This window comes from Eubalaena glacialis, chromosome 3 (assembly GCF_028564815.1).
Source record: "Eubalaena glacialis isolate mEubGla1 chromosome 3, mEubGla1.1.hap2.+ XY, whole genome shotgun sequence".
In the NCBI taxonomy this organism is placed as follows: domain Eukaryota; kingdom Metazoa; phylum Chordata; class Mammalia; order Artiodactyla; family Balaenidae; genus Eubalaena; species Eubalaena glacialis.
In genome coordinates this window covers 162,709,463-162,735,034 of record NC_083718.1, presented here as the reverse complement: position 1 = coordinate 162,735,034, position 25,572 = coordinate 162,709,463, and the positions used below count along the sequence as shown (strand labels likewise).

Sequence of the window (25,572 nt, the reverse complement as noted above, 5' to 3'; positions counted from 1 at the left end):
AGTGGGGCGAGCTTCCACCTTCTCGGCCCGGGGCAGAGCGAGCGGGGCGGCGGCGGGCATGCCCAGAAACGCGGGGTTGAGCCCGAGCGCCACCGCCGACCCCTCCCCACACCAAGCCTCCGCCGGTCCTCCCGAAACACTGTCCAGAGCAATGGCCTCCCCACGTCACAAACGGGGAAACCGAGGTTTGAACGCCCAGAGGGAGGCGGAGCTTAGCCTTGATCCCCCTCGGAGAGTAGACGGCCGCCCGTGATACCCGCCCTCAGAGAATCCTCCGGCTAGACCCTAATAGGGACTGAAGGGTTGAACCCCTTCCTGACTACTGTGAAAAGGAACCGGCCTTTGCCAATGAGGCCAAACTGACAGGAGAATTAACCACTCATCTGTCCTCCTTCTCCGGGGGTGGAGCTTAGCCAGTAACTTCGGCCCTTCATTGGTCCGGGTGATTCCGGCAGCAGCAGTTGATAGAAGGGCGTGGCCTAGCCTTAGGCACGCCCTCCGTCGATCCCGCCTTGGGGGCGGGACTCTTTTCCCAGGCTAGCGGGGACTCTCTCCCGGGCGTGGCGAATAGGGGGCGGAGTCAAGAGCGGAGCTGCCAGACTTCCTCCCCGGTCCCTCCTCTGGGCCGGCGTTTCGGCCGGCGGTTCATTTCCGGTGGGGGTGCCGCGCCCAGTGAGGGCCCGGAAGTGGGTCGCGCGAAGATTGCTGGGCGGTTCTTGCCGGAAGTGGAGAGCGGTTGGGCTGATCTCAGTCCCGAGGTGAGGCAGATCTCTGAGGTGAGTGTGCGCGGCGGGGTAGGGACTATGGTCCCCTCCGCGGCCCACTGGCCCCTGGCGTTGTTAATGACCCTTCTGGCCTAGGCGCGTGCGGTGAGCCCCCCTGAGGCGGCCGGCTCCGGGGCCCTCAGGCCGACCCGGGATCCTGGGCGCGGTCTCTTAAGGTGGGGCCGCGGTGACCAACTGAGCCAGGCTCTCCTGGGGAGGCTCCTTCCGCTGGACTTCGCGGTTCTGGCCATCAGCCTCAGCGGAGGCCTGATTCCTAAGGTGCTCTAACTGAAAGGAACCTCCGAGACCTTAGAATCTTCTCTATCCCTGGTCTCGCCCCCATTGCTTGGATGGGTAAATTGATCCCCGGAGAGAGGAGGCTGGTCCAAGATCTTATAGCGAGCGAGGGAAACAATCGGAATCTAGACCTCAGTTCCTTAGATTACCAGCCCCAGATCCTTCCCCCGTTCATTTCCCAGGAACCTCTCTCTACCTTGCGGTGGTCTTCCAGTAGGTATCGTCTCGCGGGCAGTTGCAGGTTAAAGGCTACATGCTGCTTGGAACTTTTTAAAAATGCAGCCTGTTTGGAAGCCTGGGCATTTTTTTTAAAAAGAGAGGATCGGGTTTTTGTGTTTGCAATCAGAGAGCCTCCCCTTTCTCCTAGTCTATAGCTCTGATCCTGAAAAGCCGAGTTAACTTTGTTGAAGGTGTTGCATACTTCTGGACGTGAAACCAGTTGGCTCAGTTTTGGTCTGGTCCCACTGCCAAGCATCGGTAGCCATAGGCGCTTTGTTTAACTTGTTTGAGCCTGATTTTTCTCATCTTTTAAGTGGAGATCTCTGCTCACCTCACAGGATTAAATTCAGTGTAACAAATTGTGTTTATTCTTTGTTAGGCACTCTGCCATATCCAGGGAAGGCAGAAACAAAACAAGGTAGACCCTGCCCTCACGGAGCTGACAGTGTTTGCAGGGAATTTAACAAATAATTATAAATGTGATTAGTGTTAGGAAAGAAGAGCAGGGTGCTTTGGCAGTATGTAACGAGGGGCTCAGGAAAATCCCTTCTGCAGAAGCAGGGTTTAAGATGAGTTTCGAAGCATGAAGAGCTCAATGAAGAGAGCATGAGAAACTTAGGGCAGAAGTTAGTATCACAACTGTCAGTTGAAGCTCTTTATAGGGATCCCTGTTCAAGTGAAAACCGGGGCAGCCCAGCACATTAATCATTCACCAGCCATTTATTGAGCCCTTGATACCTGTGAGGCACATGTTCTATGAGGCACCTAGCCCTGGTGACTAAGGATACAGTAGCTCTCATGGAGTGGAGGAGGAGGCAGACAAGTAAATCAGGGGTGGCTTACAGTGTCATAGTGTGTGAGCACGGGGCTCCGAGAGGAGGAATACCTGAGCCAGCTTTCCAGGCTTTGGGGAGGAAGTGGGAGGCTAAGTCCTGCAGGATTTGTTTAGCCGTATGGTGAATCTGGAAAAGGGATTTCCAGCCAAAGGGTCCAGTGCAAGGACATGGAATCTGGACATGTGAAAGACCATGACTGGAATTCCAGTAATGCTCAGAGAAGTGGAGGAAGTGGGTGGGGTGGGGGTGGATCACATATGAAGGCCCTTGTAAACCATGCTAAGGAATTTGGAGCTTACCCTGAAAGCTGTGGGGAGGCTTTGCAGCTCTTATTTAGGAAAATGATGTGGTCAGATTGATGTTTTAGTTCAGCCTGGCACGGGGGAAGGAACATAATGGGGAAGTAGACCAGTGTTTGGAAGCTTGAACATGGCTTGAACCATGAAGACAATGAGAATGGGAAGGAGAGGAGGGATCAAATTTGAGCAATATTAAAAAGATGGAATCCATAGAGTTGAAGGCTGATTGTTTATGGAAATGAAAATATAGCAGTAGCCTAGGGTGATTGTCTGGTTTTCTGGTTTAGGGAACTGGGTAGCACCATTCACCGTTATAGGTACTGTGAGAGGAGGGTTAAGTTGGAGAGGTGACATGGAAAGAAAATGAATTTTGGACATATTTAGTTTGAGGTGTTTGCAGCACATCTAAGCAAAGATGTCTAATAAGGTATCTCAACTAGAAGAAAGAGCAAGAGAAAGATGTGGAGGCAGGAGAGGGTTTATATTGTTCAGGGAAGTACTGGAGCCTGGGGTTTGTAGGAGAAGATAAGACCAGAAAAAAAAGGTAGGTGCTGCCAGGTTGTGAAGGGCTTTTGATGCCTTGTATGAATGCGTTTGGATTTATTCTGTGGTTGGTATTTTGCTAATTGTTTGACTTGCTGCTGTCCAGTATATAGAAATTTCTGTTGGAATTTCCCCCCTTTTTCTTCCCCAGAAATACTTCATCAATCAGATGGACATAATTTATGTTTCAGAGGAGTTTAAATAAAATGGTAACTGTGAAAGTACTTTCTCAAGTACAACCTGTCATGCAAACCAAAAGTGGTGGTATTGTTAAGATTCAGTGAGTGTATTTTTGCTTTGAGGAGGTTAGCTGTTCAGTTTGTAAAATGTTTTGTTTCCAACCTGAAGGATGAACTTTTTTTCCACCCCTTTTCTTGCTTATATATACCTTTGTTTAGTTGCAGTTATTTTTTTAACTAGGGACTGAGCCTTTAAAAAGTGACTTCCTCCTTTCAGTTTTCTGTGAAGTATGGTGAGTCAAAGATTCATTTTACTTAAACAAGCAAATGCAGTGTCATTGAAAGTTGAACCCTCTGGTTTGAAATTTAATCCTGAGATTTGAAATCTGAGTATCCTCAAGCTATATCTTAGCCAGTCCTAGTGATTATTCCTTTGACTTGTCCTCATCAGTTTCTTTCTTTACTTTCTACTAAACTGGCTTTTGTATCTATACTTCAGCTTCTCTACCATAACCAGACTACTCTTTTAAAAAGAACCATTTTCATCTTGTTAACCCTTCACTGGCTTCATTTTCCCAAAGCATCAAGTCTAAACTCTATTGTCCAGTTTACAGAGTTCTCCACAGTCAGACCCTCATCTTAGTTTTCATTGGGTGGTACAGAGTGACATTCTAATTTAGAAAGTCCTAAACTATTACATCAGCATTTTATTTGTACCTCTTGCACTTACCTTTTGCTCATTATTACATTAGAACAGGGTTTCTCAACCTCAGCATAATTGACATTTTGGGCCAGGTGATTCTTCATTTCGTGGGGTTGTCCTGTGCATTGTAGGATTTCAGCAGTATCCCTGGCCTCTACCCGTTAGATGCCAGGGGCACTCCCTCAACTGTGACAACCAGAAATGTCTTCAGACATTGCCAAATGTCTCCTGGAGGACAAAATTGCCCCTGATTGAGAACAGTGCATGAGAAAGTATCATAGCTCTGATTGTGCGGTGTCTTATCTCTCCAACTCAGTTCTCTGAGGGCAGGCTCCATGGCCGTGGTTAGTACAGTGTATGGCACATGATAAACGCTGGGTACCTTGCAAGGAATAAATCATGGGTTTCACTGAGGCATCAAGAATTATTGTTCATTCCAGGAATTTCTGGGTGGGCCTTGAAGAACTTGCCTTTTTGTGTTTTTTTTCCCTCAGAGGATATGATCTTAATAGAGAAAGGCCATTGTTTAGGCCCTCACTAGAAATGAGGTTGGTGTTAGTTGACAGCGCAAGTCAGCAGATTTATATTTCCCCTATACTGGGGCTATATAAATTCCTGTTTTCTTTGCCTGCATTTAGACAGCTTGGTTTAGTGGACAGGGATTATCATTTATTTTACATTGGATGTATTTTATGATGTTGCTACTCAGGATTTATTTTGACTGATAAAATTGTTGTACAGTTGACCCTTGAACAACATGGATTTGAACTGCGCAGGTCCACTTGTACGGGCAGATATGGAGGGCTGGCTGTAAAGTTATTGGAGGATTTCCCACTGCAGTGAGGGCCAGTGCCCGTACCCCCATGTTGTTCAAGGGTCGACTGTAGTTTCATCATCCTTAAATTAATGCAGCTCTTGCATTCACCATGAAACTATTTATTCTTGATATACCATCATGTAAACCTAATAAAAACCATCAACTCTAAAAATACTCCTCAGCTACAGTGCAGCTTTGTTTGCCTTGTATTACCAGACCTGTTGTATCAAATTTTTCTATTCTACTGGAAAGTAGTTATATTTGAAATGTTTAATGGAAGAAGTGAGCTTGCTTTTTTGTTTATTTTTTAATTTTTTTCCCTCCAGAGGTCATTAAAATTCCTCCACTTAAGTTAATTATAGACTTACAGTCGCAGATCTTTTCGTATCTCTAGCTGTAGCTGAATCATGGCTAGGGACAAATGGCATCCTTGAATCTATCTTTATGCATGAGAATGGGAAATGCTGTTCTGTTTACAGCAACTACCAGTTGAAATCAACCAATGCAGTTTTTCCTTATACAATATAAAAGATGCCTGCTGAATGCTTTTATGGTGTTAGTTTTCGTAATATTCCTTGAATGTGAGAGAGAGGGGAACCCTTGACCACACAAAGTTATCTATTTGCCCCAGAGCATTGAAACAGCTAGTTCTCAAGTCTGACTTCAGCTTGTACACTATTACTAGCTTTGCTCACTCCTGGAATTTTAGATAGAGGACCATGTTTAATGGTCAGGAGACAAGTGCTGATATTGGGTAGAATTCTTTCCCTCCGCAGGATACAGGCCTTTCTTTCTGTTTTAATCTAAACCTCAGGTGGCAGTGACTCAGGCACTAAATGTCATTGGTTTCATCAGAGAAACCAAATGCTTGGGGAAGAACAGTGGCTCCTGATTTGGGTTAGATTTAGATGGCATCTTACTGGGGCAAAGTGGTGTCTGTTCTTTGGTTTCTGGGTTAAATCAGCCAACTTGTAAGTATCCTATTAGCATGTGTAGATTTTGCTCTGTAACATGTTAGAGCCTAGTGATGAGAATTTCTATATTGTTAGGAGTAGAACTAACTAATGCCTTATAGTTTAGTGGTAGCTTAGGAGAGATATCCAAGTGGAGCTGTTTTGTTTTGTTGTCTTCTATTATAAAGAAATTATATTACTATGTTAAAAAAATTTTGGAAAACAGGGAAATTGTCTAAAACTCCATCACTCGAATATGACAAATACTGTAAATTTTGTGTTCTTTTTCAGGTCTTTTTCCACAGTGCATTTAGCTCTTCCCCTGTAATTAGAAGTCTAAGCTAACACGGCATTGAACATCTTCATGCCTATCAGTTTTCCCATGTTAGTATTATTTTCTTAGGATAACATCTAGCGAACAGAATTACAAAGCAAAGGCCAACAGAAGCATTTTGAAGCAGATCAGTTGGGCTACCGTAGCATACAGGGTGACTTGTATAGTTGCTTTCTTTTCGATTTTACTTAAGGGTATGACTTAGAGGAACAACTACCTGACAAAGTAGAAAACATTTTAAGCATAGCAACTTCTTATGAGTAGAAATTCATTCCACTGCCTTAATTGCCTGGTGAGAAGAGGCAAGAACTGCAGGAGTAACCTGGTTCCATTTGCTTCTGAGTGACAGGCAGAAGGAACTGGGTTGCTTGAATTGTTAGAATGATGAGAATATGAAGCAGCTTTGGCAGGAATCACTGACCATTTCTGATTTTGCTTGGTTTCGGACCACAGAAGAAATTGCTGGAGAATCAAGCTCCTAGTTTCTTTTCACTCTGCATGATATCCCTCCAAAAGCCTATGCAGTCTCATGACTTTATGACGTTTCCTTGCTGATGATTTTGTAAACATTGATCTCTAGCCTTGATCCTTCCCCAAGCTCATTTCTAACTATTTACTGGACATTCCCACTTGGAAGCTTCATCTTCTGTTCAAACTGTGTATCCAAAACTGACCTCATCTTTTTGCCTTAGCTAGAACGTGCCAGAAACCTGTTTTTTCCTATAGTGTCATCATTCTCTTACTCCCCTGGATTTGCAACTCTGGAGTCATCTTTGACTCCCTTCTCTGAATGCTACTGTAACTCAGTAGTCAGTACCACACAGTTAATACTTGTTCTGTGTTTAATGCTCAGTTGTTTTGTGTGACCTCCAAGGGCAGAACCAAGATCAGTGGGTGGAAGTTGCAGGGAGACTGGTTTTGCCTCCATATAAGGAAGAACTTTTAAATACTTTGAGCTGTGTGAATGGAATGGGCTGCCTCCAGAAGTCTTGGGTTCTCCACACTGAAGGTGTTTGAATAGAGGCTACCTGACTAATTGCTGAGAATGTTGAAAGGTCTGTTCTGTCATCAGATGGTGCTTTCTAGACTCCCTCCTGATCCTGAGAGCCAGTGATTCAGTGGAAGGTAGCCTTGTCGCTCCTGCTAGACTCCCTCAGGGTAGAAAAACTATTTTACTGTTAATTCAGGTGCTGGTCACTTAGCGGCCTAAAAGTGATTATTTTTTTCCTTTGCAATACCAAAAATATTTTTTACAGTACCACTTTTTTATTTTGCAGCTAGTTGAACAGCTTTCAACCTAACCTAGACCCTAATATCTTCCATTTTTTTCCCGAAAACCCATTCTATCAGACAGTACTTGTAAAAATTTTGCTTTCATCACGTTATTCCTTTTCTCAAAACCCTTGAATGGCTTCACATTTATCACAACATCAAATTCAAATATTGCCCAGGTTTCAGTGCCCTCCATAACCTAGCCCAGCTTGCTTATTTCCCATGAGACTATGTGGGCTAACCTTCTCACACTTTCTGTACATAGCCTTCTTGGTCTCTCTTTGCTTTTGATTGCTCTGGAATGTCTTCCCTATGTCTTCAAAATGCCCCACTTCCTTCCTGAAACCTCCTGAGACTACCTTTAGTCCTCATTGATTTCTTCTCCAAGCATGTAGTCATCTATACTATATAATTCAGGATCATACAACATTCTGCAAAGAAAAAGCTCCACTGTATTAGCTGATAACTTTAACTTTTCCCAATCCAAATGAAATTAGTTAATCTCTAACAGAACTTTAAAAAATATAGTCTTCAGTATTTAGTCGATTGGCATTTCATTTGCATTGCCCTTCCCAATAAGAATGAAAGCTTCTAGAGGGCAGAGACCGCGAGTCTTCTGTTTCTTCAGTAGCTGTCACAATGCTAAGCACTTTCATGTTATGAGTGTCTTCTGTGTGCCAGGTTGTTCTAGGTGCTGCAGATTTGGGGGGTGGGGGCAGCTGGGGGAGCAGGGGTGGGGAGAATGGATAAATTGCCATGTTTCTGGAGCCTGTATTCTAGTACATGGTATGCAGCGATAACATTTTACATTTGAACTGCATTTTAAGGCTCCCAAAGTAACTACTCATCTGTAAAACCAACTCCTTTGATCCTTACATCTCTGTGTGCTAGGTGAGGGTCCATTAAATGACTATCCTAAACTTACACAGTTGATATGTGGCAGAATTGGGACTCAAACCTTGGTCTCCTGAATCCAAGTTTTATTTAGACTTGGGTAATTAGGACGGCCTCTCCTTCTGAAGCTTTTATGATGAATGCTTAAATAGTTGGGAATCTGTACCTTCATTTACGGAGGCTTACATATAGTTCTTGGATACTGTCAGTCAGAAATGGCAGGGAGCAAGATTAGGCAAAGCTATAGTTTTCTGCTCTGGCAATTCTGTATTCTTGGGAAAAACCTTATTTTAAATATTTGCTTTCCAAACATGTGTCATCTGTACTGAATGTGAAAAAATATTGGCCTCCATAGAGGAAATTGAGAGCAGAGGAATTGAAAGCTGCTAATAATGTGCCTAAAGACACCATAAAGAGACCTTGAACCCACAGTGCTGTGCTCAGCAAACAGCTGGGGCTGGATGCTGTGAAGAACCCGTTAGTCACTTAATTGCTTAAAAGAGCCTCAGAAAATTTGTGCTCAAGGCTAGGTTCTCTCCCCACCGGTTGTTTGATATCTAGCAAGCTTTTTAACTTCTGTCAGTTTATTCATTCTAAAGATGGGGATCAGTGTCTTTATAACATACGTCACAGAATTATTTTAAGTCTCAAAAGAAGCAGCAGTTTGATGATATAAAGCACCTACAACTCTAAAGGAGTTCTGTTTTTAATTAATATTATATCGTCTAATAAACAAGGTTATCTGCCTTATGGCACTTGGTTTGAAGATCTCTATATCAATTTAATTTGTGCCCAAGAAGGCAGCGTTTATTTGAAAGATGGGAATGTTTGTTAGAGCCTACAAACAGGCAAAAAAAAAATGTTTTTTTAAAGAAAGGGAAATGCCCCCCGCACTTCTCCCCAGATTTGACACAGAGAGGAGATAGCCAGACTTGCGTTGAGGGGAGAGGGGGTAAAGGCACTTATGTATTTATTTTTCCCAAGGACCTTTATTAACCTATTGTATTTATAGTGCCTACCATGTTTATAGTACTGGAATTACAATGGCAAGACATGGTCTCTTCTGTAGGGTGACTAATTGCCTGTTGACTATTAAATGATTTTAAACCAGTGTGTTAAATGTGTGGTAGAGATAAGTACACAATGATATGTGGGAGCACATATTGGAAATGCTTCTTGGGGAGGTGATACCTTGGCTGAGACTGAATGGACAGTAGGAATTCTGGAGAGGGGGCAGATTGAGAAGGGAAAACATACCAAACTGGAAAAGCTTCCTAGAGGAGGTGACACCTTAGCTGAATCCGAAAAAGGCAGTAGGAGTTATGAGAAAAGGAACAGGTTGGGAAGGGAAAGCAACCAAGCAGAGTGGATAGCACTGTAAAGGCTCAAAAGTGAGAGAAAGCATAACTCTTTCTGGAAAATGCAAGTAGTTCTGGGTTGCTGTAGAATGTTGAGGAAAGGTGTGGCAGGAGATAAAACTGGCAGAGTGGTAGGAAATAAAGCAGGGCCAGATTATGGAAACCCTTGCTTGGACTTTACTCTGAATCACTGTGGTAATAAGGAGAATGGATAAAGAGGGTTTGTAACTGGCATTAGAGGAGACTAGTGAAGAGGTTATTGCAGTAATCTAGGCAAAGTCATGATGACCGAATTTTTATCAATCAGGATGAAGACAAGGGGCATCTATTTATGATATGCAAGATAGAGCCTATGGATTTTGATGACTGATGAGATTAGTAAGAAGATCATTTAGTTAATGTTTATGGAATCCTAATCATTTTTCAGGACTGAGCGAGCCAGTCACTTCCACATGTATTTCCTCATTTATTCTCACTACAGCCCTTTGGATTTTATATTGTTGTTGTTCCTGTTTTACAAATAAGGAAGCTGAGGTTGAGAAAGTTTGGTAACACTCAGACACAGAGCCAGTGAGTACCACTATTCAAACTCCCAGTCTCTCTGACTTCTCTAAAGAACAACGCTCTTAACCACTATACTGTACTGCTTAACAGTTTCCAGGTTAGTATCTTGATTGCTGGTAGTGCTGGATTACTGAGACAGTGAGTCTGTGGGAGCAGTGCTAGGGAAGATGATGAGTTCTGTTTCGGACATTTCAGATGTCCTTTGGGACATCCAGGTAGAGATGTCTAGGTGGAAGCTGGATCTAAAATTCTGAATCCCAGAAGGATAGCCTGAGCTGGATACACTGCTCTGGGAGTTGTTAGTCTATAGGTGGTTGTGGTGGTATCCCTCAGCAAGTGGACTGGATAGTAACGCGATAATGGTAGTTGACGGCTTTGGAGTGGACATGACCACCTAAAGAACGAATATGCGTACATAAAGAATAAGACAAGGTGTGTCTTTTGGTCCTTCAATTCTAGACATTCTTTCCCATAACATCTCAAATTTCACTCCACCCCCATCAAAAACAAAAAACTAGGAACTGTTCTCCTATATTTGATTAGTGGTGGAATGAGATTAGCTATAATGATAGCTGTTTTGTCTTTTCTCATTCTGCTTAAGTTAAACAGCAGAGCCATAGCTTGTTTAGCATTGAAAGCTTACAAGTACAAGTAAAAGATGGAAAAGAAGGAAGCAAAATCCATGAAGCTGTATTATTAAGCTTTTCAGATTGGTAAGTATTCACGAACCCTGGCAGCCTTCAGAGATGCTTGTACTGTGTTACCATGTTCACATTGGCCGCAGCTTATAGCATCCATTATGTCCGAAGGAACATGTTTTATAACAGAATGGGTGGTATTTATTAATGCAAGGTAGCTTGGGAGTTTATTGCAGTCACTGCCTTTTCCCCTGGGATTTACAGAGTGCGGTGGATTATATGTGTCTGTCCCTGGATAGTACCCAGAATGAACAGGGCAGCAGTTTGGATATCTGGGTGATTGTGCCATAACATAAGGGAGAGTATATTGGATGCTTCTAGTCTGCTCCATAGTCTGTTCCATTTTGAGTAGAGTACAGATTTGGAGGCTTCTGCTACCTCTTCAGGCCGGCGAATGGAAAGGTTTATTTGGTTCGCATTCTTATTTTTTTCCTTGATTCTTTTTTAAACAACATTCTCTGGCAAATCACTGGGCTCTGAGAGATCAGAGCCTGTACACGGAAAAGAATGGACAGGGATGATATTGTCTTCCTTAGTTTATCTTTTGAATTGCTTCTGTCTTCCACAAGGAAGACAATGTGTGTTAAATGAGATATTCTGTCATGTCGCTGTCTTTGAGGGAATTTTAATTGCTATGGTCATTTTAGGTGGCTTCAAGGGAGTTGAGTTCATTCGGCTTCAGTTGCCTGAATAAATTAACGCTTTGAAATGGAATCTCTCCAAGTCAAGTCTTTGATTGTGATTACACTGACTGATTTTTATGAGATCACCTATAGTCTAAAGCACTTTATGTCGATGTATATTGATAACATTAACACTCATTTATGTATATTTGTGGGTAACTTTCAGAACCCTTGTCTCTCAGGCGTTCTGGGATACTATACTTCAGGTTCATTAACTTCTAAAATATTTATTGAACACCTTCTACCTGCCAGGTAGTGGTCTAGATGGTAGAGGGTAAACTTGTTTAGGAAACAAACCAGAGAATGTCCCTTCTCTTTTGGAGCTTACTTTCTTTAGGATATTAGACATTGAATGAGGCTAGTTCAGATAAGTTGGCACTTGTGAAAGATCTGTAACAAGCTCTCTGGGTGTGTCTGTTCTCCTTCCCTGCTGCATATCCAGATCCTGCCCACCCTCATTTGAAGCCCAGCTCAATTGGAAGCTTTGCCATAATAGCCTTATCTGATCCTTCCAGCTGATATATTCTTCCCCTCTCTGAAATCCTGTGTTATTCTCTCTACAACTTATGTCACCTTAATTTTTTTTTTCTATTTGTTTTACTTGTTAGTGCACATGTAAAGTCTCCTCTATTAGACTGTAAGTTATTGGGGGCAGGATAAATACCCTATTCATCTTGGTTTTGGGCATTCCATATGTAGGCAGTGGGATGTTGTAGGAAAAAACACAGAACTTAGAGCCAGAAGGCTTGAATTTGAGGACTGGCTTCCCTACCAGCTAACTGTGAGACTATAGGCAAGTCATTTAACTTCACTGAAATTGTTTCCTATCTCTGAGAGGATAGTAGTTATCTTTCCATTCCTAAATAGTTGTTGAGAGGCTTAAACTGAGATAATATATGAGACTGTACTTTGTAAATTCTAAATTCTTACACAAATATTTATTTGATGATATCATAGTAAATATTCAGTAAGTATTTGAATGAGTAAGCATTTGCTTTCAGTTAACACTGTTTCCTGGGTAGTTCTTTTGCTTAATGAAGTCTGTATGATTTTGCAAATATGCTAGACTATCTTCCATCTTATTTTACTGTAAAATGATTCTGTTCCTCAGAATTGGCATCCTCTTCACTCCCAGGGCATTCTTTTTTTCTTTTCTCCCTAGGTTCTATGTAATATTAAAACAACAAATGACATTTGATCTGTTTCAGCAGGTGCTACATTATGGCTGACATGCAAAATCTGGTAGAAAGGTTGGAGAGAGCGGTGGGCCGCCTGGAGGCAGTCTCCCAGGCCTCTGGCACGCACTGTGGGTATGCAGACGGTGCTGCAAAAGGTAAGCAGCATACAAGCCAGCAGAATACCTTGAGTGGTGAATACTTGGTGTCCTGGCCGGAAATTCTTCTGTCACAGTATATTCCTTCCTTTGGAGCTAACTCCCTAAAACGTTTAATCTAGAAAATTCATTGCCTATAATTCGTATTGCTGTGAACAGATAAGGGAGGAAGTGACTTGTGCAGGAAGGCCTGTGGTTAAGTTATTTTAACACGAGAACTTCCTGCTTGTGTGATATTTCCTGTTCTTTCTTTAGCAAAATGACTCTAGTATAAGTCAAATGACAAGTGATATTAAATTTCCTCTCTCCAGACGATTGGCAAATTGGCCATTTTGCACATGCCCAATTGAATCAGATTGTTAGAGCTAAAAGGAACCTTGAGAGGGATCATTTTGTTTATTTTCATTCTATTGATAAAGAAAATTAAGCTCAGCAAGAAAAGGGGACTTAGCCAGGGTCGCACAAGAAGTTAATGGTGGTTCTGGAGCTAGAACACAGGCTCCTGACTCATGCTCCAGCCTTCTGTTTACGTGTTACCTTGCCTCTCTGCTTTCATATGGAAGTGCCTTTAACAAATCCTCTTTCTGATGTGTGACCAATTCTTCGTGGTGTGTCTGTCTTCAGCAGGAACGACTCCATATGTGCAAGCATTTGACTCACTCTTGGCCGGTCCTGTGGCAGAGTACCTCAAGATCAGTAAAGAGATTGGGGGAGATGTGCAGAAGCATGTAAGGAGGTTTGGCCCTTTTTTCCCTCTTTTAAGGACTGGTGGCTTTCTTCAGATCCTACTCATCCTTGGTTGAAGAGCCCCTTGAGAGGCTCCTGGCTCCTTCTCTTCTACCTGCACTGAGGAACTCAGTCCACGCACTGGAACATTTCCTCAGGTTTTTCCAGGCTCCCTGCTTTTATCACATATTCCGCATGGGCTTCTTTTATACAGATAGTTTGCTTGGTGCATAAAACGTGGCTTGGTTCATCTTTGTAGTGAGAACATGCTACCAGTCTGATCCCAGTGTGTTATATAACCAAGCCTGGGGTGACTTATTCAAAGGAGTCATCATCATGACTTAGCATTTATAAAACTAAGCATGGTACTTATGCTAAAGCTATGCTAATGTGAGTTATTTTCACACTTAGCCCACAGTAAGAATGTGAAGTAGGCAATGACAGGTGCCTCTCCACCAACCTCCCTTCATGTGCTGCTACCCACGTTGTCACCCCCGCCCCTACTCTGTCTCTCTCTCTGAGACCCAGAATCCTCCTGCTAGTCTTCTAAGTGATCCTTTGTCAGCAAGAACCATGTTTAGGATCTTCCTGACCCGTCAGCAAAACTGGTTGCTTGATCTTTGGAAGAGCTATTTGGAGCCTCTTATATACCATCTGTTGGCAATGGTGTTAACTCTAGAGAGTGGGACTGGGACTTAGATAGGAGTGTGAGGCTTGCATTTTTACTTTATACAGTAGGTCACATTTGAAAAGGTTTTAAAACGTATCACTTTTATATATATATTTTTTACTTTTATATTTTAAAAATACAAATCCAGAAAAAATATATGACTTCGATTTGAATTTTTGTATTTGTAGTGCTTATAGCCTCATGTTTCTTAAACTCTTGGTCATGACCTTCAGTAAGAAATACATATTTGTGGGACTTCCCTGGTGGTCCAGTGGTTAAGACTCTGCACTTCCACTGCAGGGGGCATGAGTTCGATCCCTGGTTGGGGAACTAAGATCCCGCATGCCACATGGCGCAGCCAAAAAAAGAAAGAAAGAAAGAAAGAAATGCATATTTGTAACTAAGATATAAGTTTCACATTATGCTACTTGTGTTGCACTTTTTTTTTGGAAATAATTTCCAGTTGATGTATTGCACTCATTCTATTCTCCTTCACTTAATAAAGTGCTGGTTATGGGGTCACAAAGTTGATTTAATTATCTGTGATAGGTCATGGTCCAGCATTTGAAAAATAGCTTTAACACAGAGGAGTAAATACCTTGAGAATTTGAGGCATAAATTTAGGCTTTTGCTTTAACTCTTACCTCTAGTTCTTGAGAACAGATTTGGGAGGGCAGGGGAGGTGATGGGAAGTAAGAGGGATTTTCAGTGCACTTCATATCGCACTGCATGTTCAGTTGCTGACTTGACTTCATCGAAAGCTAGCCCCAATTATCTTCATTTCCAACTCTGGATTATATCCCTGATTAGTTCCAGCAGGAACAATGATATATTAGTCTGCCATCAGTCCCAAGAATCAGGAGTACTTGAAGAAATCAACGTGAAGTGCCTGGGTTGCTACCAGAGTACATGGAAGTGGAGGTTTCAGGTTATTCTTACCAGGACCTCTCCAGTTGTAAAGTGTCATTGATAGCTGGTTCTTCTCCTTTCCTCTCCTTTTCAGGCGGAGATGGTCCACACGGGTCTGAAGTTGGAACGAGCGCTCTTGGTTACAGCCTCTCAATGCCAGAAGCCAGCAGGCGTAAGTTCATTACTAGTTGGTTTGATGCACAGGACAGGTTGAGAGCTTTCTGCTAAGCTATCACAACATGCTAAGATAGACCTACTAGGCTCATGTATGTTCACACCAAGTCCCAGAGGGAGAGTCAGATTTTAAGCGCCACTATGGGACTGTGCCATTGAGTATATATTTATTGGGCTCTAATGGCTTTTTTTCTGTCATTTTACTTAAGACTGTAGTTATCCCTGGGACTTTGCTGGTTCTCTCAATAGACATTCTTAGCCCAAATTCATCATATTGTCCCTTATGCCCTTTGGGACCTAGAGAGTGGTTCTCTTGCTCCACTATGGGTGGGCTTAGTAAGGCTGCTGGGGAGATCCTAAAACTCCTAAAGTACTGCTTCTCCCCTCACCCTTCAGTGGTTAGGCATCTCTCTTTAACTTTATTCCTACCTCAAGATTTTATGCTGCCACAAGTATGAAAATAAATTAGAGAAAATTTAGATTTTTCTCAGAGCCAAACATTTTAGTTTTGTTTCATTTCTTCTTTTTGCATTTGGCTTTCCTAGGCAGAAGGCTAATAAAATAAGTCTTCCTACTAATGCTGTATTAAAACCTGTGAACCCTTGGCATGCCTAAATAATGTAAAAATAGCGTAAGATAATGTTAAATATGTTAGACTCTAATTTTTAATCTGTCTCGAATAGTTAAAGCATTTTGTTTTAACTATTTGTTTCTAAAAAAGGTTTAGACCTTTTTTCCAAGCCCACACTTTCCACAACAAATCAGGCAGCTGAGACATTATTATCTTTCCCTTGCTTTAGATCGAGGATTGGCAGACTGTAGTCTGCAGGCCAAATCTGGCCTGCCACCTATTTTTTTTTTTTTTTTTTTTTTAATATTATTTATTTATTTATTTATTTATGGCTGTGTTGGGTCTTCGTTTCTGTGCGAGGACTTTCTCCAGTTGCGGCAAGTGGGGGCCACTCTTCATCGCGGTGCGCGGGCCTCTCACTATCGCGGCCTCTCTTGTTGCGGAGCACAGGCTCCAGATGCGCAGGCTCAGTAATTGTGGCTCACGGGCTTAGTTGCTCCGCGGCATGTGGGATCTTCCCAGACCAGGGCTCGAACCCGTGTCCCCCGCATTGGCAGGCAGATTCTCAACCACTGCGCCACCAGGGAAGCCCCACCTATTTTAAATGAAGTTTTTTTTGGAACACAGCCATGTCCATTCTTTTAAATATTGTCTGTTGCTGCTTTGTGCACTACAACGGCAGAGTTGAAAAATAGCAACAGAGACCGTATGGCCTGCAAAGCCTGAAATATTTACAGTCTGGCTCTTTACAGAAAGTTTGCCGACTCCTGCTTTAGACTGTTCTCATGCTAAGATCTGAGAAATGAGATGTTCAGGAAACCAAGCTTCGGATGAAGGATGAAAACACAGGAACACAAGATTCATCCATTTTGCTAAGCTGTCTGCTCAAGTGCCAAGCCCTCTAATTGCATTTGATTCAACAGATCTCTTCTCAGCAGCTGCTGTATGGCTAGCAACGTGTTGAGGGCTATACGGATTATAAAAGAGGGCTAAGACAAAGCCCTTGTCCTTGAAGAATCAATGACAAAGAAAAGCATGTTTACATGGGTCCATTAATAAATTGTGCTGGTGTGTGATAAGGTGCCAGAATTGGTTATGCTGACGGTAGATGCTGTAGGAGGCCGGTGTGGTTGGTGGAGTGCTGTCCCTCATGACGCAGAGGAGCACATGGATAGATGGAAAAAGAGGAGCCCAGAAATGAACTAGTGTCTCCTGTCAGTGGGACAGAAAAGAGGCAAGTGGCAGAAATGGTAGAATTTTGTGGTACAGCTGGAGTATGGGTCCTGATCATGAAGAACCACAAAATCCAGCCTGGGGAGTTAGAACTGTCTAAGGAGAGTGAGATGATGAGCAGTATTGTAGCCATTTGAATCTTTGCAAGATAAATACAGAGTTTATTTGCATGCTTGTTGTAGTTCGTGAAGAATTCTTGCCTTGAGGATCAGAGTTGAGCAACATAAAGGCTTTTATAAAAATAAACTAACCTCAGTCTTTTCTTGCATCTTTTTCTAGAATAAGCTTTCCGATTTGTTGGCACCCATCTCCGAGCAGATCCAAGAAGTGATAACCTTTCGGGAGAAGAACCGAGGCAGCAAGTTGTTCAATCACCTGTCAGGTGTCAGCGAAAGTATCCAGGCCCTGGGCTGGGTGGCTATGGTGAGCGGCACAGCTTCCATGGGAGGGAAGGGACAGATTGAAAGAGGCCAGGAGATATGGCTGGAGAGGCCCCAAGTCACTGACAGCTTCTCTTTTTCTAGTCTCCCAAGCCTGGTCCCTATGTGAAGGAAATGAATGATGCTGCCATGTTTTATACAAACCGAGTCCTCAAGGAGTACAAAGATGTGTAAGTCCAGCCTGTCCTCAAGGGGTAAAGGACAAACCCAGCTGGTTACTTGCTGGAGTAGTGCTTTGGGTTAAGTTAAGACTGCCTTTGGCTGCTGTGTTGGTTCTCTTATCTCAGGGCTGCTTTTTGGAAAGTTTGATAGATATTGGCTCATAGCAGCTGTATTTGCAAGCAAGCAGGAAGTGTTTCTGTTTCCTCTTCTGCTTTTTCTCCAGGGTTTGTAGAGGACTTTTGAGTCTTCTCATCCTTACCCTTCCAGGTTTAGGAGGTAAAATGGACTAATGCCCTTTTATTTGCCTATGTGGTCAAGATTTTGTTCCTTTGTTGAAAACTTCTAACTGGCCCAGTTACAAAAGATTCAGTAAGATTTACTAGAAAATGACCCTGACTATTCACGTGGTCAGATAAAGTGAGATGAAGGCTGCCTGACCACTGCAGGTATTGCATAAGGGGAGTCATTGTTGTACGTCCAACCACACATGTACACCAGTGCCTACTTCTCCATTGCTGGTTTTGAGCTGGAGTGACCGCAGGCAGCTGTTACTTAGCTGCATAACTCTCCAAACCCTTCCTTTCTTCCGTCCATCATCAGTTAACCAACATCTGTGAAGGATTAAGCCTTCATGTGGGTGAAAAATGTCCCAGAACACCAGGCCGCTCCTTGATCCTTCCAGTAACCTGGGATTAAGCATCACAGTGTTTTCATTATACTCCACCATATACTCTGCAATTTACAGTTGAGGAAATTAGGCTTTATGCTAAACAATCATAAACTCTTCCAGCTAATAATGTATAAGAAGAGAGGATGACTTCCGTAGTGGCGCAGTGGTTAAGAATCCACCTGCCAATGCAGGGGACACAGGTTTGATCCCTGGTCGGGGAAGATCCCACATGCCGCAGAGCAGCTAAGCCCATGTGCCACAACTACTGAGCCTGCTCTCTAGAGCCCACGAGCCACAACTACTGAGCCCGCATGCCACAACTACTGAAGCCCATGCGCCTAGAGCTGGTGCTCTGCAACAAGAGAAGCCACCGCAATGAGAAGCCCACGCACTGCAACGAAGAGTAGCCTCCCACTCGCTGCTACTAGAGATAGCCCATGCACAGCAGCGAAGACCCAAACGCAGCCAAAAAAAATTTTTTTTAATTTTTTTTTTTAAATTAAAAAAAGAGAGAGAGAGGATACTTGAACTATAGTACAGTGCTGTTTCTATAATTTAATACTGATTATTTCCTCCTAACGGGAAGTTTTTATTTTTAATTTCTTAGGAGGAGGGCATATTTTTGACATAAGGCATTATGCTATAAGGCAGTTGAGTTTCTTGGAGTCCTAGAGATCCACAGTGATGCTCGAGAGACCTCTGTAGCATGGCTTCATGCACGGAATGTTTGCTTTTATCAGTTTTGTATATTAGGTTCTGCCTAAGGTCTACATTGAAATAGTGGTGTTGCTACTTTTAAAAAAAGTTTGAGGAATACTGCTCTAAGAGATAGAAAGATATAATCTGGAGTCCCTATCCGTATGGACTTTGGTCTAATTAGGGTAAGAGAATAGGTTCAAAAAAAGAAGGAAAGCTCAGTTACGATAGAAAAGCTGCCGTTGAGCAGAGCCTAAGAAACGCCACAGGCAAGAGGATGTGAGTTCACAGATAGGAGGGGATCTGGAATCACTGTTGTAGTGTACCCTGCCTGTCTGTGATGAGTTCTTCTTTAATTCTCCCAGGGACAAGAAGCATGTGGACTGGGTCAGAGCTTACTTGAGTATATGGACAGAGCTGCAGGCTTACATTAAGGAGTTCCATAGCACTGGACTGGCCTGGAGCAAAACGGTGAGTGCTCCTCCCCTCCCTTCATCCCTCCAGAACTGGATCTACAGGTTTCTTAGACTTTAGCACTACCAAGGTCTAAGAAGGAATGTTAGTCTTCTCAGTGGAGGGTAGAAAGAAAAAGGAGAGAAGGAAAGGGGAAAAAAGAGTAAAGAAAGCAAAGGTCAGAGAAGGAATAGTCAGTTCTATTCAGCGTCAGTAAACATGGGTCAGGGACAGTGATTGGGCTGGAGGAGAGATAGATGAATGAGTTACACTGTGCCAACCCTCAAGAAGCTTAAAAATACAGATACGAAACCCCACTACAAATCACCAAGCTAAGTGCTATAATAAAGGTACACACTACAGAGTATGAAGACGAGAAGAATGATTCTCACTGGGAGAGACTGTACTTTGAAGAGGTGTACTCTGAGACTTTTCAGGTATAGGACAGAAGTGGGGGAAATGGGAATACTAGTAAACAGCAAAGCTTAAAGTAAATGCAGAGTAAATGTAGAGATTGGTCATCTGGCTTCAATAAGGAGAGAGAGTCACCTATTTAGGAGGAAAGGCTGGAAAGGAAGGTAGTTGAGACTTTTAGACTTTGTAATAGGTGATAAGTAACTATCAGAGGTATTTGAGCAAGAGAGTGATAATGATCCTATTTGTCCTTAAAAGAGTCTTAGTATATAGGTTAGGGGTAAGGGCTTATGCTCAGACTATGGAAGTGCTCATGGTGCTAGGGGCTGGTACAAAAAAGAATGAGATATAACCAAGGTAATAAACTGATTTAATGAGATTGAGGGGGTTGGAAGACTCAAAGAAGGTTGAACGGTCAAGCTTGGATGATAATATCTCTCACTGAAATAGAGACATGGGTGTGATGGTGAAATCAGTCTTGGACTTTGTGAGTCTGAGGTACCAGTGACACGCTAAGTATGTATTTAGAACTATAGGTTCAGAGCTGGAATTAGGTAGAGGCCAATGGAAAAATGTGAAGGTTGAAAAATGGAGTTGAGTTGGATCCTTGGGAAAGGGTGAGAAGGAATAAAGCCAAGTTGGGTGTGGGTAGGGAGCATTAATCATTGCATCAAGGGCCACAGTGGGTACCCCATGTATCTTGGACACATGCAGGGCCCTATTGGGGATGGTACAGAGGGGAAGAGAGGCTGATTGTGTTACCTGCACTTACTGTTCCAGGGGCCTGTGGCAAAAGAACTGAGTGGATTGCCATCGGGACCCTCTGCTGGATCGGGTCCTCCTCCCCCCCCACCAGGCCCACCTCCCCCCCAAGTCCCCACCAGTTCAGGCTCAGATGAGTCTGCTTCACGCTCAGCACTGTTTGCACAGATTAATCAGGGGGAGAGCATCACACATGGTAAGTGAATGCTTTGGCAAGAAGAGTTGGTAAATAAGTTGTTTTGGCAAGAACTTACCAACTAGAGACCTGACAGTCTGTAAACCAGAACCGTGGTTTGTATATGGGAGATTCATTTGGGGTGTCACATTCCTTCAGGTTGCCTGAAGGGATAGCAGAGCTGGCTCAAATGGAAATTGAAAATGGATCATTATAGTTGGGGGAATCTCTCTTCCCAGAGGAAAGTGATTTAATATTAAGGGGCATATACAGAGTAGCTACCCTGTTGTGCCAAGACATGGTGCCGGCAGTTTTCCCCAGAGCTTTTTCCAGGTTACCATGCGGTCTCTTTAGGAGGTCATCGTGGAGGGGGTGGTTCACATCCTCAGAGGGTGTATATTAGTCATATGGAAAATTTGCGTAAGAATGACCTGATGTTGGTGTAGAGAAAGTAGACACCCTTATACACAGTAGGTGGAAGTCTAAATTATACAGCACTCTCCTAGGAATCTACCTATAAAAACACTGAAAGAACAAGTTTTATACATTGTTATTCACAGTAGCTAAAAATGGTGTAACAACCTGTATATCCCACTGTAAGAGAAGTGGTTAACTGTGGCGTGTTCCTCTTGACGCAATACTATGCAGCCATTAAATCTTTTTCTGCAGTGAACCATGCAGTGTTTAGGAGTGGTGGAGCTAAAACGCCAGTATTGGTTATATAGATTGGGCCGTGTCCATAAGCAAGGCATGTGTCAGCCTGTTGAGGGTGATTATGGAATGTTTTTCCTTAAAAAAAAAAGATATTTTTATTTATTTATTAAATTTATTTATTTACTTATTTTTGGCTGTGTTGAGTCTTTGTTGCTGCACTCAGGCTTTCTCTAGTTGGGGAGAGCGGGGGCTACTCTTCGTTGCGGTGCACAGGCTTCTCATTGCGGTGGCTTCTCTTGTTGCGGAGCACGGGATCTAGACGCGTGGGCTTCAGTAGTTGTGGCATGTGGGCTCAGTAGTTGTGGCTCACGGGCTCTAGAGTGCAGACTCAGTAGTTGTGGCGCATGGGCTTAGTTGCTCCGCAGCATGTGGGATCTTCCCAGACCAGGGCTCGAAACCATGTCCCCTGCATTGGCAGGCGGATCTTAACCACTGAGCCACCAGAGAAGCCCCCAAAAAAGATATTGTTAGAAACTATAGGTTAACTTGAGAAAATTTTTATTGTGTTAATTGGTTAAACCAAATTTCTTAGCAGTGTGCATGCTTATATCTAAATAAAAAACAACTATGAATAGAAAAATTATTGGAAGGGGAGTTTCAAATGCTAACACTGATTGGGGATCGTAGGTTAGCTGTGGGTGAGGTTTTTTTTCCTTTTACCAAATTTTCTTTATTATCACATACTACTTTTTCTTCCTCTGTTGCTTTAAAAACTACATACGTATTTTGTGAGTATATACTGATACTTAGTATGTGTCTTTCTAGATCTTTTTACAGACCCATCCCCCCATACACACACATTCCACTTTTTTTTTTTTTTTTTTAGTGGAACTTTATAATTTAATCTTGGGGTAGAAGAAAAATTATAAAAGTGCTTCTCCAAAGCTGTGTGTGAGAGAACATCTCAAAGGCGCTGGTTTTGGGCTTTGAATTTTTTCTTAAGGGTCAGTTTAACTTCTGATAGCAGAAGTTGGTTATTGCCTCAGCCCAAAGCCCTGGTATGAAGGACAGGAACAAGGCAGCTGTTGTTCTTACAGCCCTGAAACATGTATCTGATGACTTGAAGACTCACAAGAACCCTGCCTTGAAGACTCAGAGTGCTCCAGTACGAAGTGGCCCCAAACCATTCTCAGCATCTAAACCAGTAGTCAGTCCTTCCCCCAAACCAGTCACAAAGAAGGAGCCAGCTCTACTTGAACTGGAGGGCAAGAAGTGGAGAGTGGTGAGTTAAAAATGCCAGGACTGGGGGAACAAGGAGTGGGGACAAAGCGGTTAAACGGAGCACAGCCAAATGAGTACAGGGTTCTGGCTTAGATTGCAAGAATGAAAGTTTGGCATAGTCTGTGTTTTGGGGTGGCATGTGCTTAATGATGAGATTCCTAAAAGGGGTATCTCTTTAACAGGAAAATCAGGAGAATGTTTCCAACCTGGTGATAGATGACACAGAGCTGAAACAGGTGGCTTACATATTCAAGTGTGTCAACTCAACATTGCAAATCAAGGGCAAAATTAACTCCATTACAGTAGGTGAGTTCTTGTTGTTGACCTAGGCAGGCTCTGTCCTAGAGCTTGAGAGGGCTGGAACCATACCTACCCTATTTCTAGAGATTCTTAAATTCTTAATTCTTAAATCGAGTACTTTCCTTTGAAGTTACACTGTTGACCCGCTCCCTTTCTTCTCCTAGATAACTGTAAGAAACTCGGTCTGGTGTTCGATGACGTGGTGGGCATTGTGGAGATAATCAATAGTAGGGATGTCAAAGTTCAGGTAACTTGATATCTTGGCTCCTTCCTTTAGTCCCTGAGGAATTAATTGAAAGAGACACAGCCGACTCACAGATGTTGCTGTGGTGGGAATCTGACTCTACAGTGTCTGTAAGCTGAGCTGCTTTGGATGTGGCAGGAAAAGAAGTTGGCCCTTATCACGAGCTCTTTCCAGTACCCATTCTCACCCGCCCCTAGTATCCAGTATCTGTTGTACACCTGTGAGTTTTTCATGTAATCCCGTGAAACAGTGAAAGCTTTTCCCACAGCTAACTCGTTCTCCTGGCTGCTGGGACTCAGTGCTCTTGGTTTCCCCTGCAGGTAATGGGTAAAGTGCCAACCATTTCCATCAACAAAACAGATGGCTGCCACGTTTACCTGAGCAAGAATTCGCTGGATTGTGAGATAGTCAGTGCCAAATCTTCTGAGATGAATGTCCTCATTCCTACAGAGGGCGATGACTTCGTAAGTTCCTTGATCTCTTTAGTAGTATGATCTGAAATCAGAAGGGACTGAAGACTTGCGTTGGAGGAGAAGTCTTCCAACGCAGCTGATGGGCACTCTGCACCAAGCGGGTGCAGCCCAGCGGTGCGCACCTCAGGCACACAGACGCGTGAGGTAGTCCCACGAAGTAGACCCCCGAAGGAGGGTGGTTTCTGCCTTTCTTAGGCAGAGCAGATGCTCAGGGTAGTCAAAAAGGAATGGGATTGAATCACAGCACCCTGTTGAGCTGGTGCCACGAAGCCATGCGCATTCCCATCTACGCCTCGGCGGTTTAACAGTCTGCAAGGTCACTGATCAGTGAACAGTAAGAAACAGACTCAAACCTACACCTGTCTAGCTTTGGAGCCTTAGTTCTCGTTCCTACACTGCGCTGCTCCTTCACTGTCAGCGGTGGGGGAGGTGGTCTAGCAGATGTGGCGCTGCCAGTTCCACAGCCTTGCTCTCTCAGGTGGATTCAGTTTCTCTCTCATGACATCCTACTTGCTCTCAGTTTAGTGCAAGCAAGCATTGAAAGTTAAGATTTAATTAACCCCAGTGTATTGCCTAGCTTGGGTTTAAACCTGTTGTTTCTTTATTTGCAGAATGAGTTCCCAGTCCCTGAGCAGTTCAAGACCGTATGGAATGGGCGGAAGTTGGTCACCACAGTGACAGAAATTGCTGGATAAGCGAAGTGCCACTGGGTTCTTTGCCCTCTCCCTCACACCGTGGGATAAATCTGTATCAAGATGGTTCTTTTTTAGATTTCCTCTACCTTTCTGCTCTTAAACTGCTTCTCTGCTTTGAGAAGCACAGCTACCTGCCTTCACTGAAATATACCTCAGGCTGAGATTTGGGGTGGGATAGCAGGTCTCTGATCTTCGGCAGGAAGGCGCAGCTTTTCCGTATCAGCTCAACCATACAGCCAGTCCATTCTTAAGGAACTGCACATCGGGACAGGTGTGTTTTAGCTTTCAGCCTTTGGGGTTATTTGACCAACAAGTAGTCTTTGGGGAAGGATAAAGTAGTCCCCAGGAATTAACAGATCACAATGTTCACACAAGTTAATCTTTTTCTAACAATGAGCGTGAAGGTAGCAGAAGCTGGTGTGATCCTAGTTGGTTCTTCTAACTTAAACTAATTTTCACTATTGACAAGTGAGGCAAGGGTTTGCACAGGACCAAAGGCTGAAGCTTGGCCATCTAGCATTCCAAGCAAAATGATTTCCTGTAAGCATTCCTTTTCTTCTGCATTCCATCCTGCATCTGCCCGAACCTGAGATAGTAGGTTGTCCTGTGTTAGCTGCTGTGGTGGTGCCCTGCACCCAGGCCAGCTAAAGGAGTCTTGGACCCTTCCTCTCTCTGGGGCCCCTGCCCAGCACCTTCCTACAGAGATGACTTAAAAAAAGGGAAACCACACCATTCCCAGGAATCTGGCTTCTCTTTCTCCTTCCATGCTGGGTGCCCATCATCCGTCTTCATTGCTTCCTTTGCCCTGTCATGCTCAACAGCTTTTGGCTTCTGTCTGGGCACCTGAACAGAGGACTAAAATCTCCACTGCAGGCTGGTTTTAGGTCTTGTGTAAAAATCTTGCACAGCATTGCTAATGTAAATTTCAGTTCTTCCTCTAGGACAAACACTTTACCAAAATATGCAACTTTTTTTGGTGGGAAGAGAGATTGTCCTGTGATTTCTACCCATTTCCTGAGGCCTGCGGAAATGAACCTTTATGTACCTAAAGTTATACAGAAAATAGAATAAAATTAATACCAAACTTGCTTAGTATTTATGTATATTTGCTGTACAGAGATGTA

General features: G+C 43.2%; 1 protein-coding gene across 5 annotated transcripts; it reads left to right on the top strand.

Annotated features, from left to right (window-relative positions):
- The first annotated feature begins 657 nt into the window (after positions 1–657).
- Positions 658–25,536, top strand: CAP1 (cyclase associated actin cytoskeleton regulatory protein 1). Of its 5 annotated transcripts, none has more exons than XM_061184433.1 (13): positions 658–758; positions 12,625–12,746; positions 13,371–13,474; positions 15,146–15,223; positions 17,309–17,452; positions 17,554–17,639; positions 19,363–19,468; positions 20,645–20,822; positions 22,553–22,737; positions 22,919–23,042; positions 23,201–23,283; positions 23,601–23,744; positions 24,365–25,536. In XM_061184433.1, exons 2-13 carry the CDS (start codon positions 12,635–12,637, stop codon positions 24,446–24,448), a joined length of 1,428 nt encoding a protein of 475 aa, XP_061040416.1. In that variant the 5' UTR covers positions 658–758; positions 12,625–12,634; the 3' UTR covers positions 24,449–25,536. The 5 variants fall into 5 exon arrangements, with proteins under 5 accessions (XP_061040416.1, XP_061040418.1, XP_061040414.1 ...); XM_061184435.1 differs by having other exon boundaries at positions 665–776; positions 13,374–13,474; XM_061184431.1 differs by having other exon boundaries at positions 665–776.
- Positions 25,537–25,572: the final 36 nt, after the last annotated feature.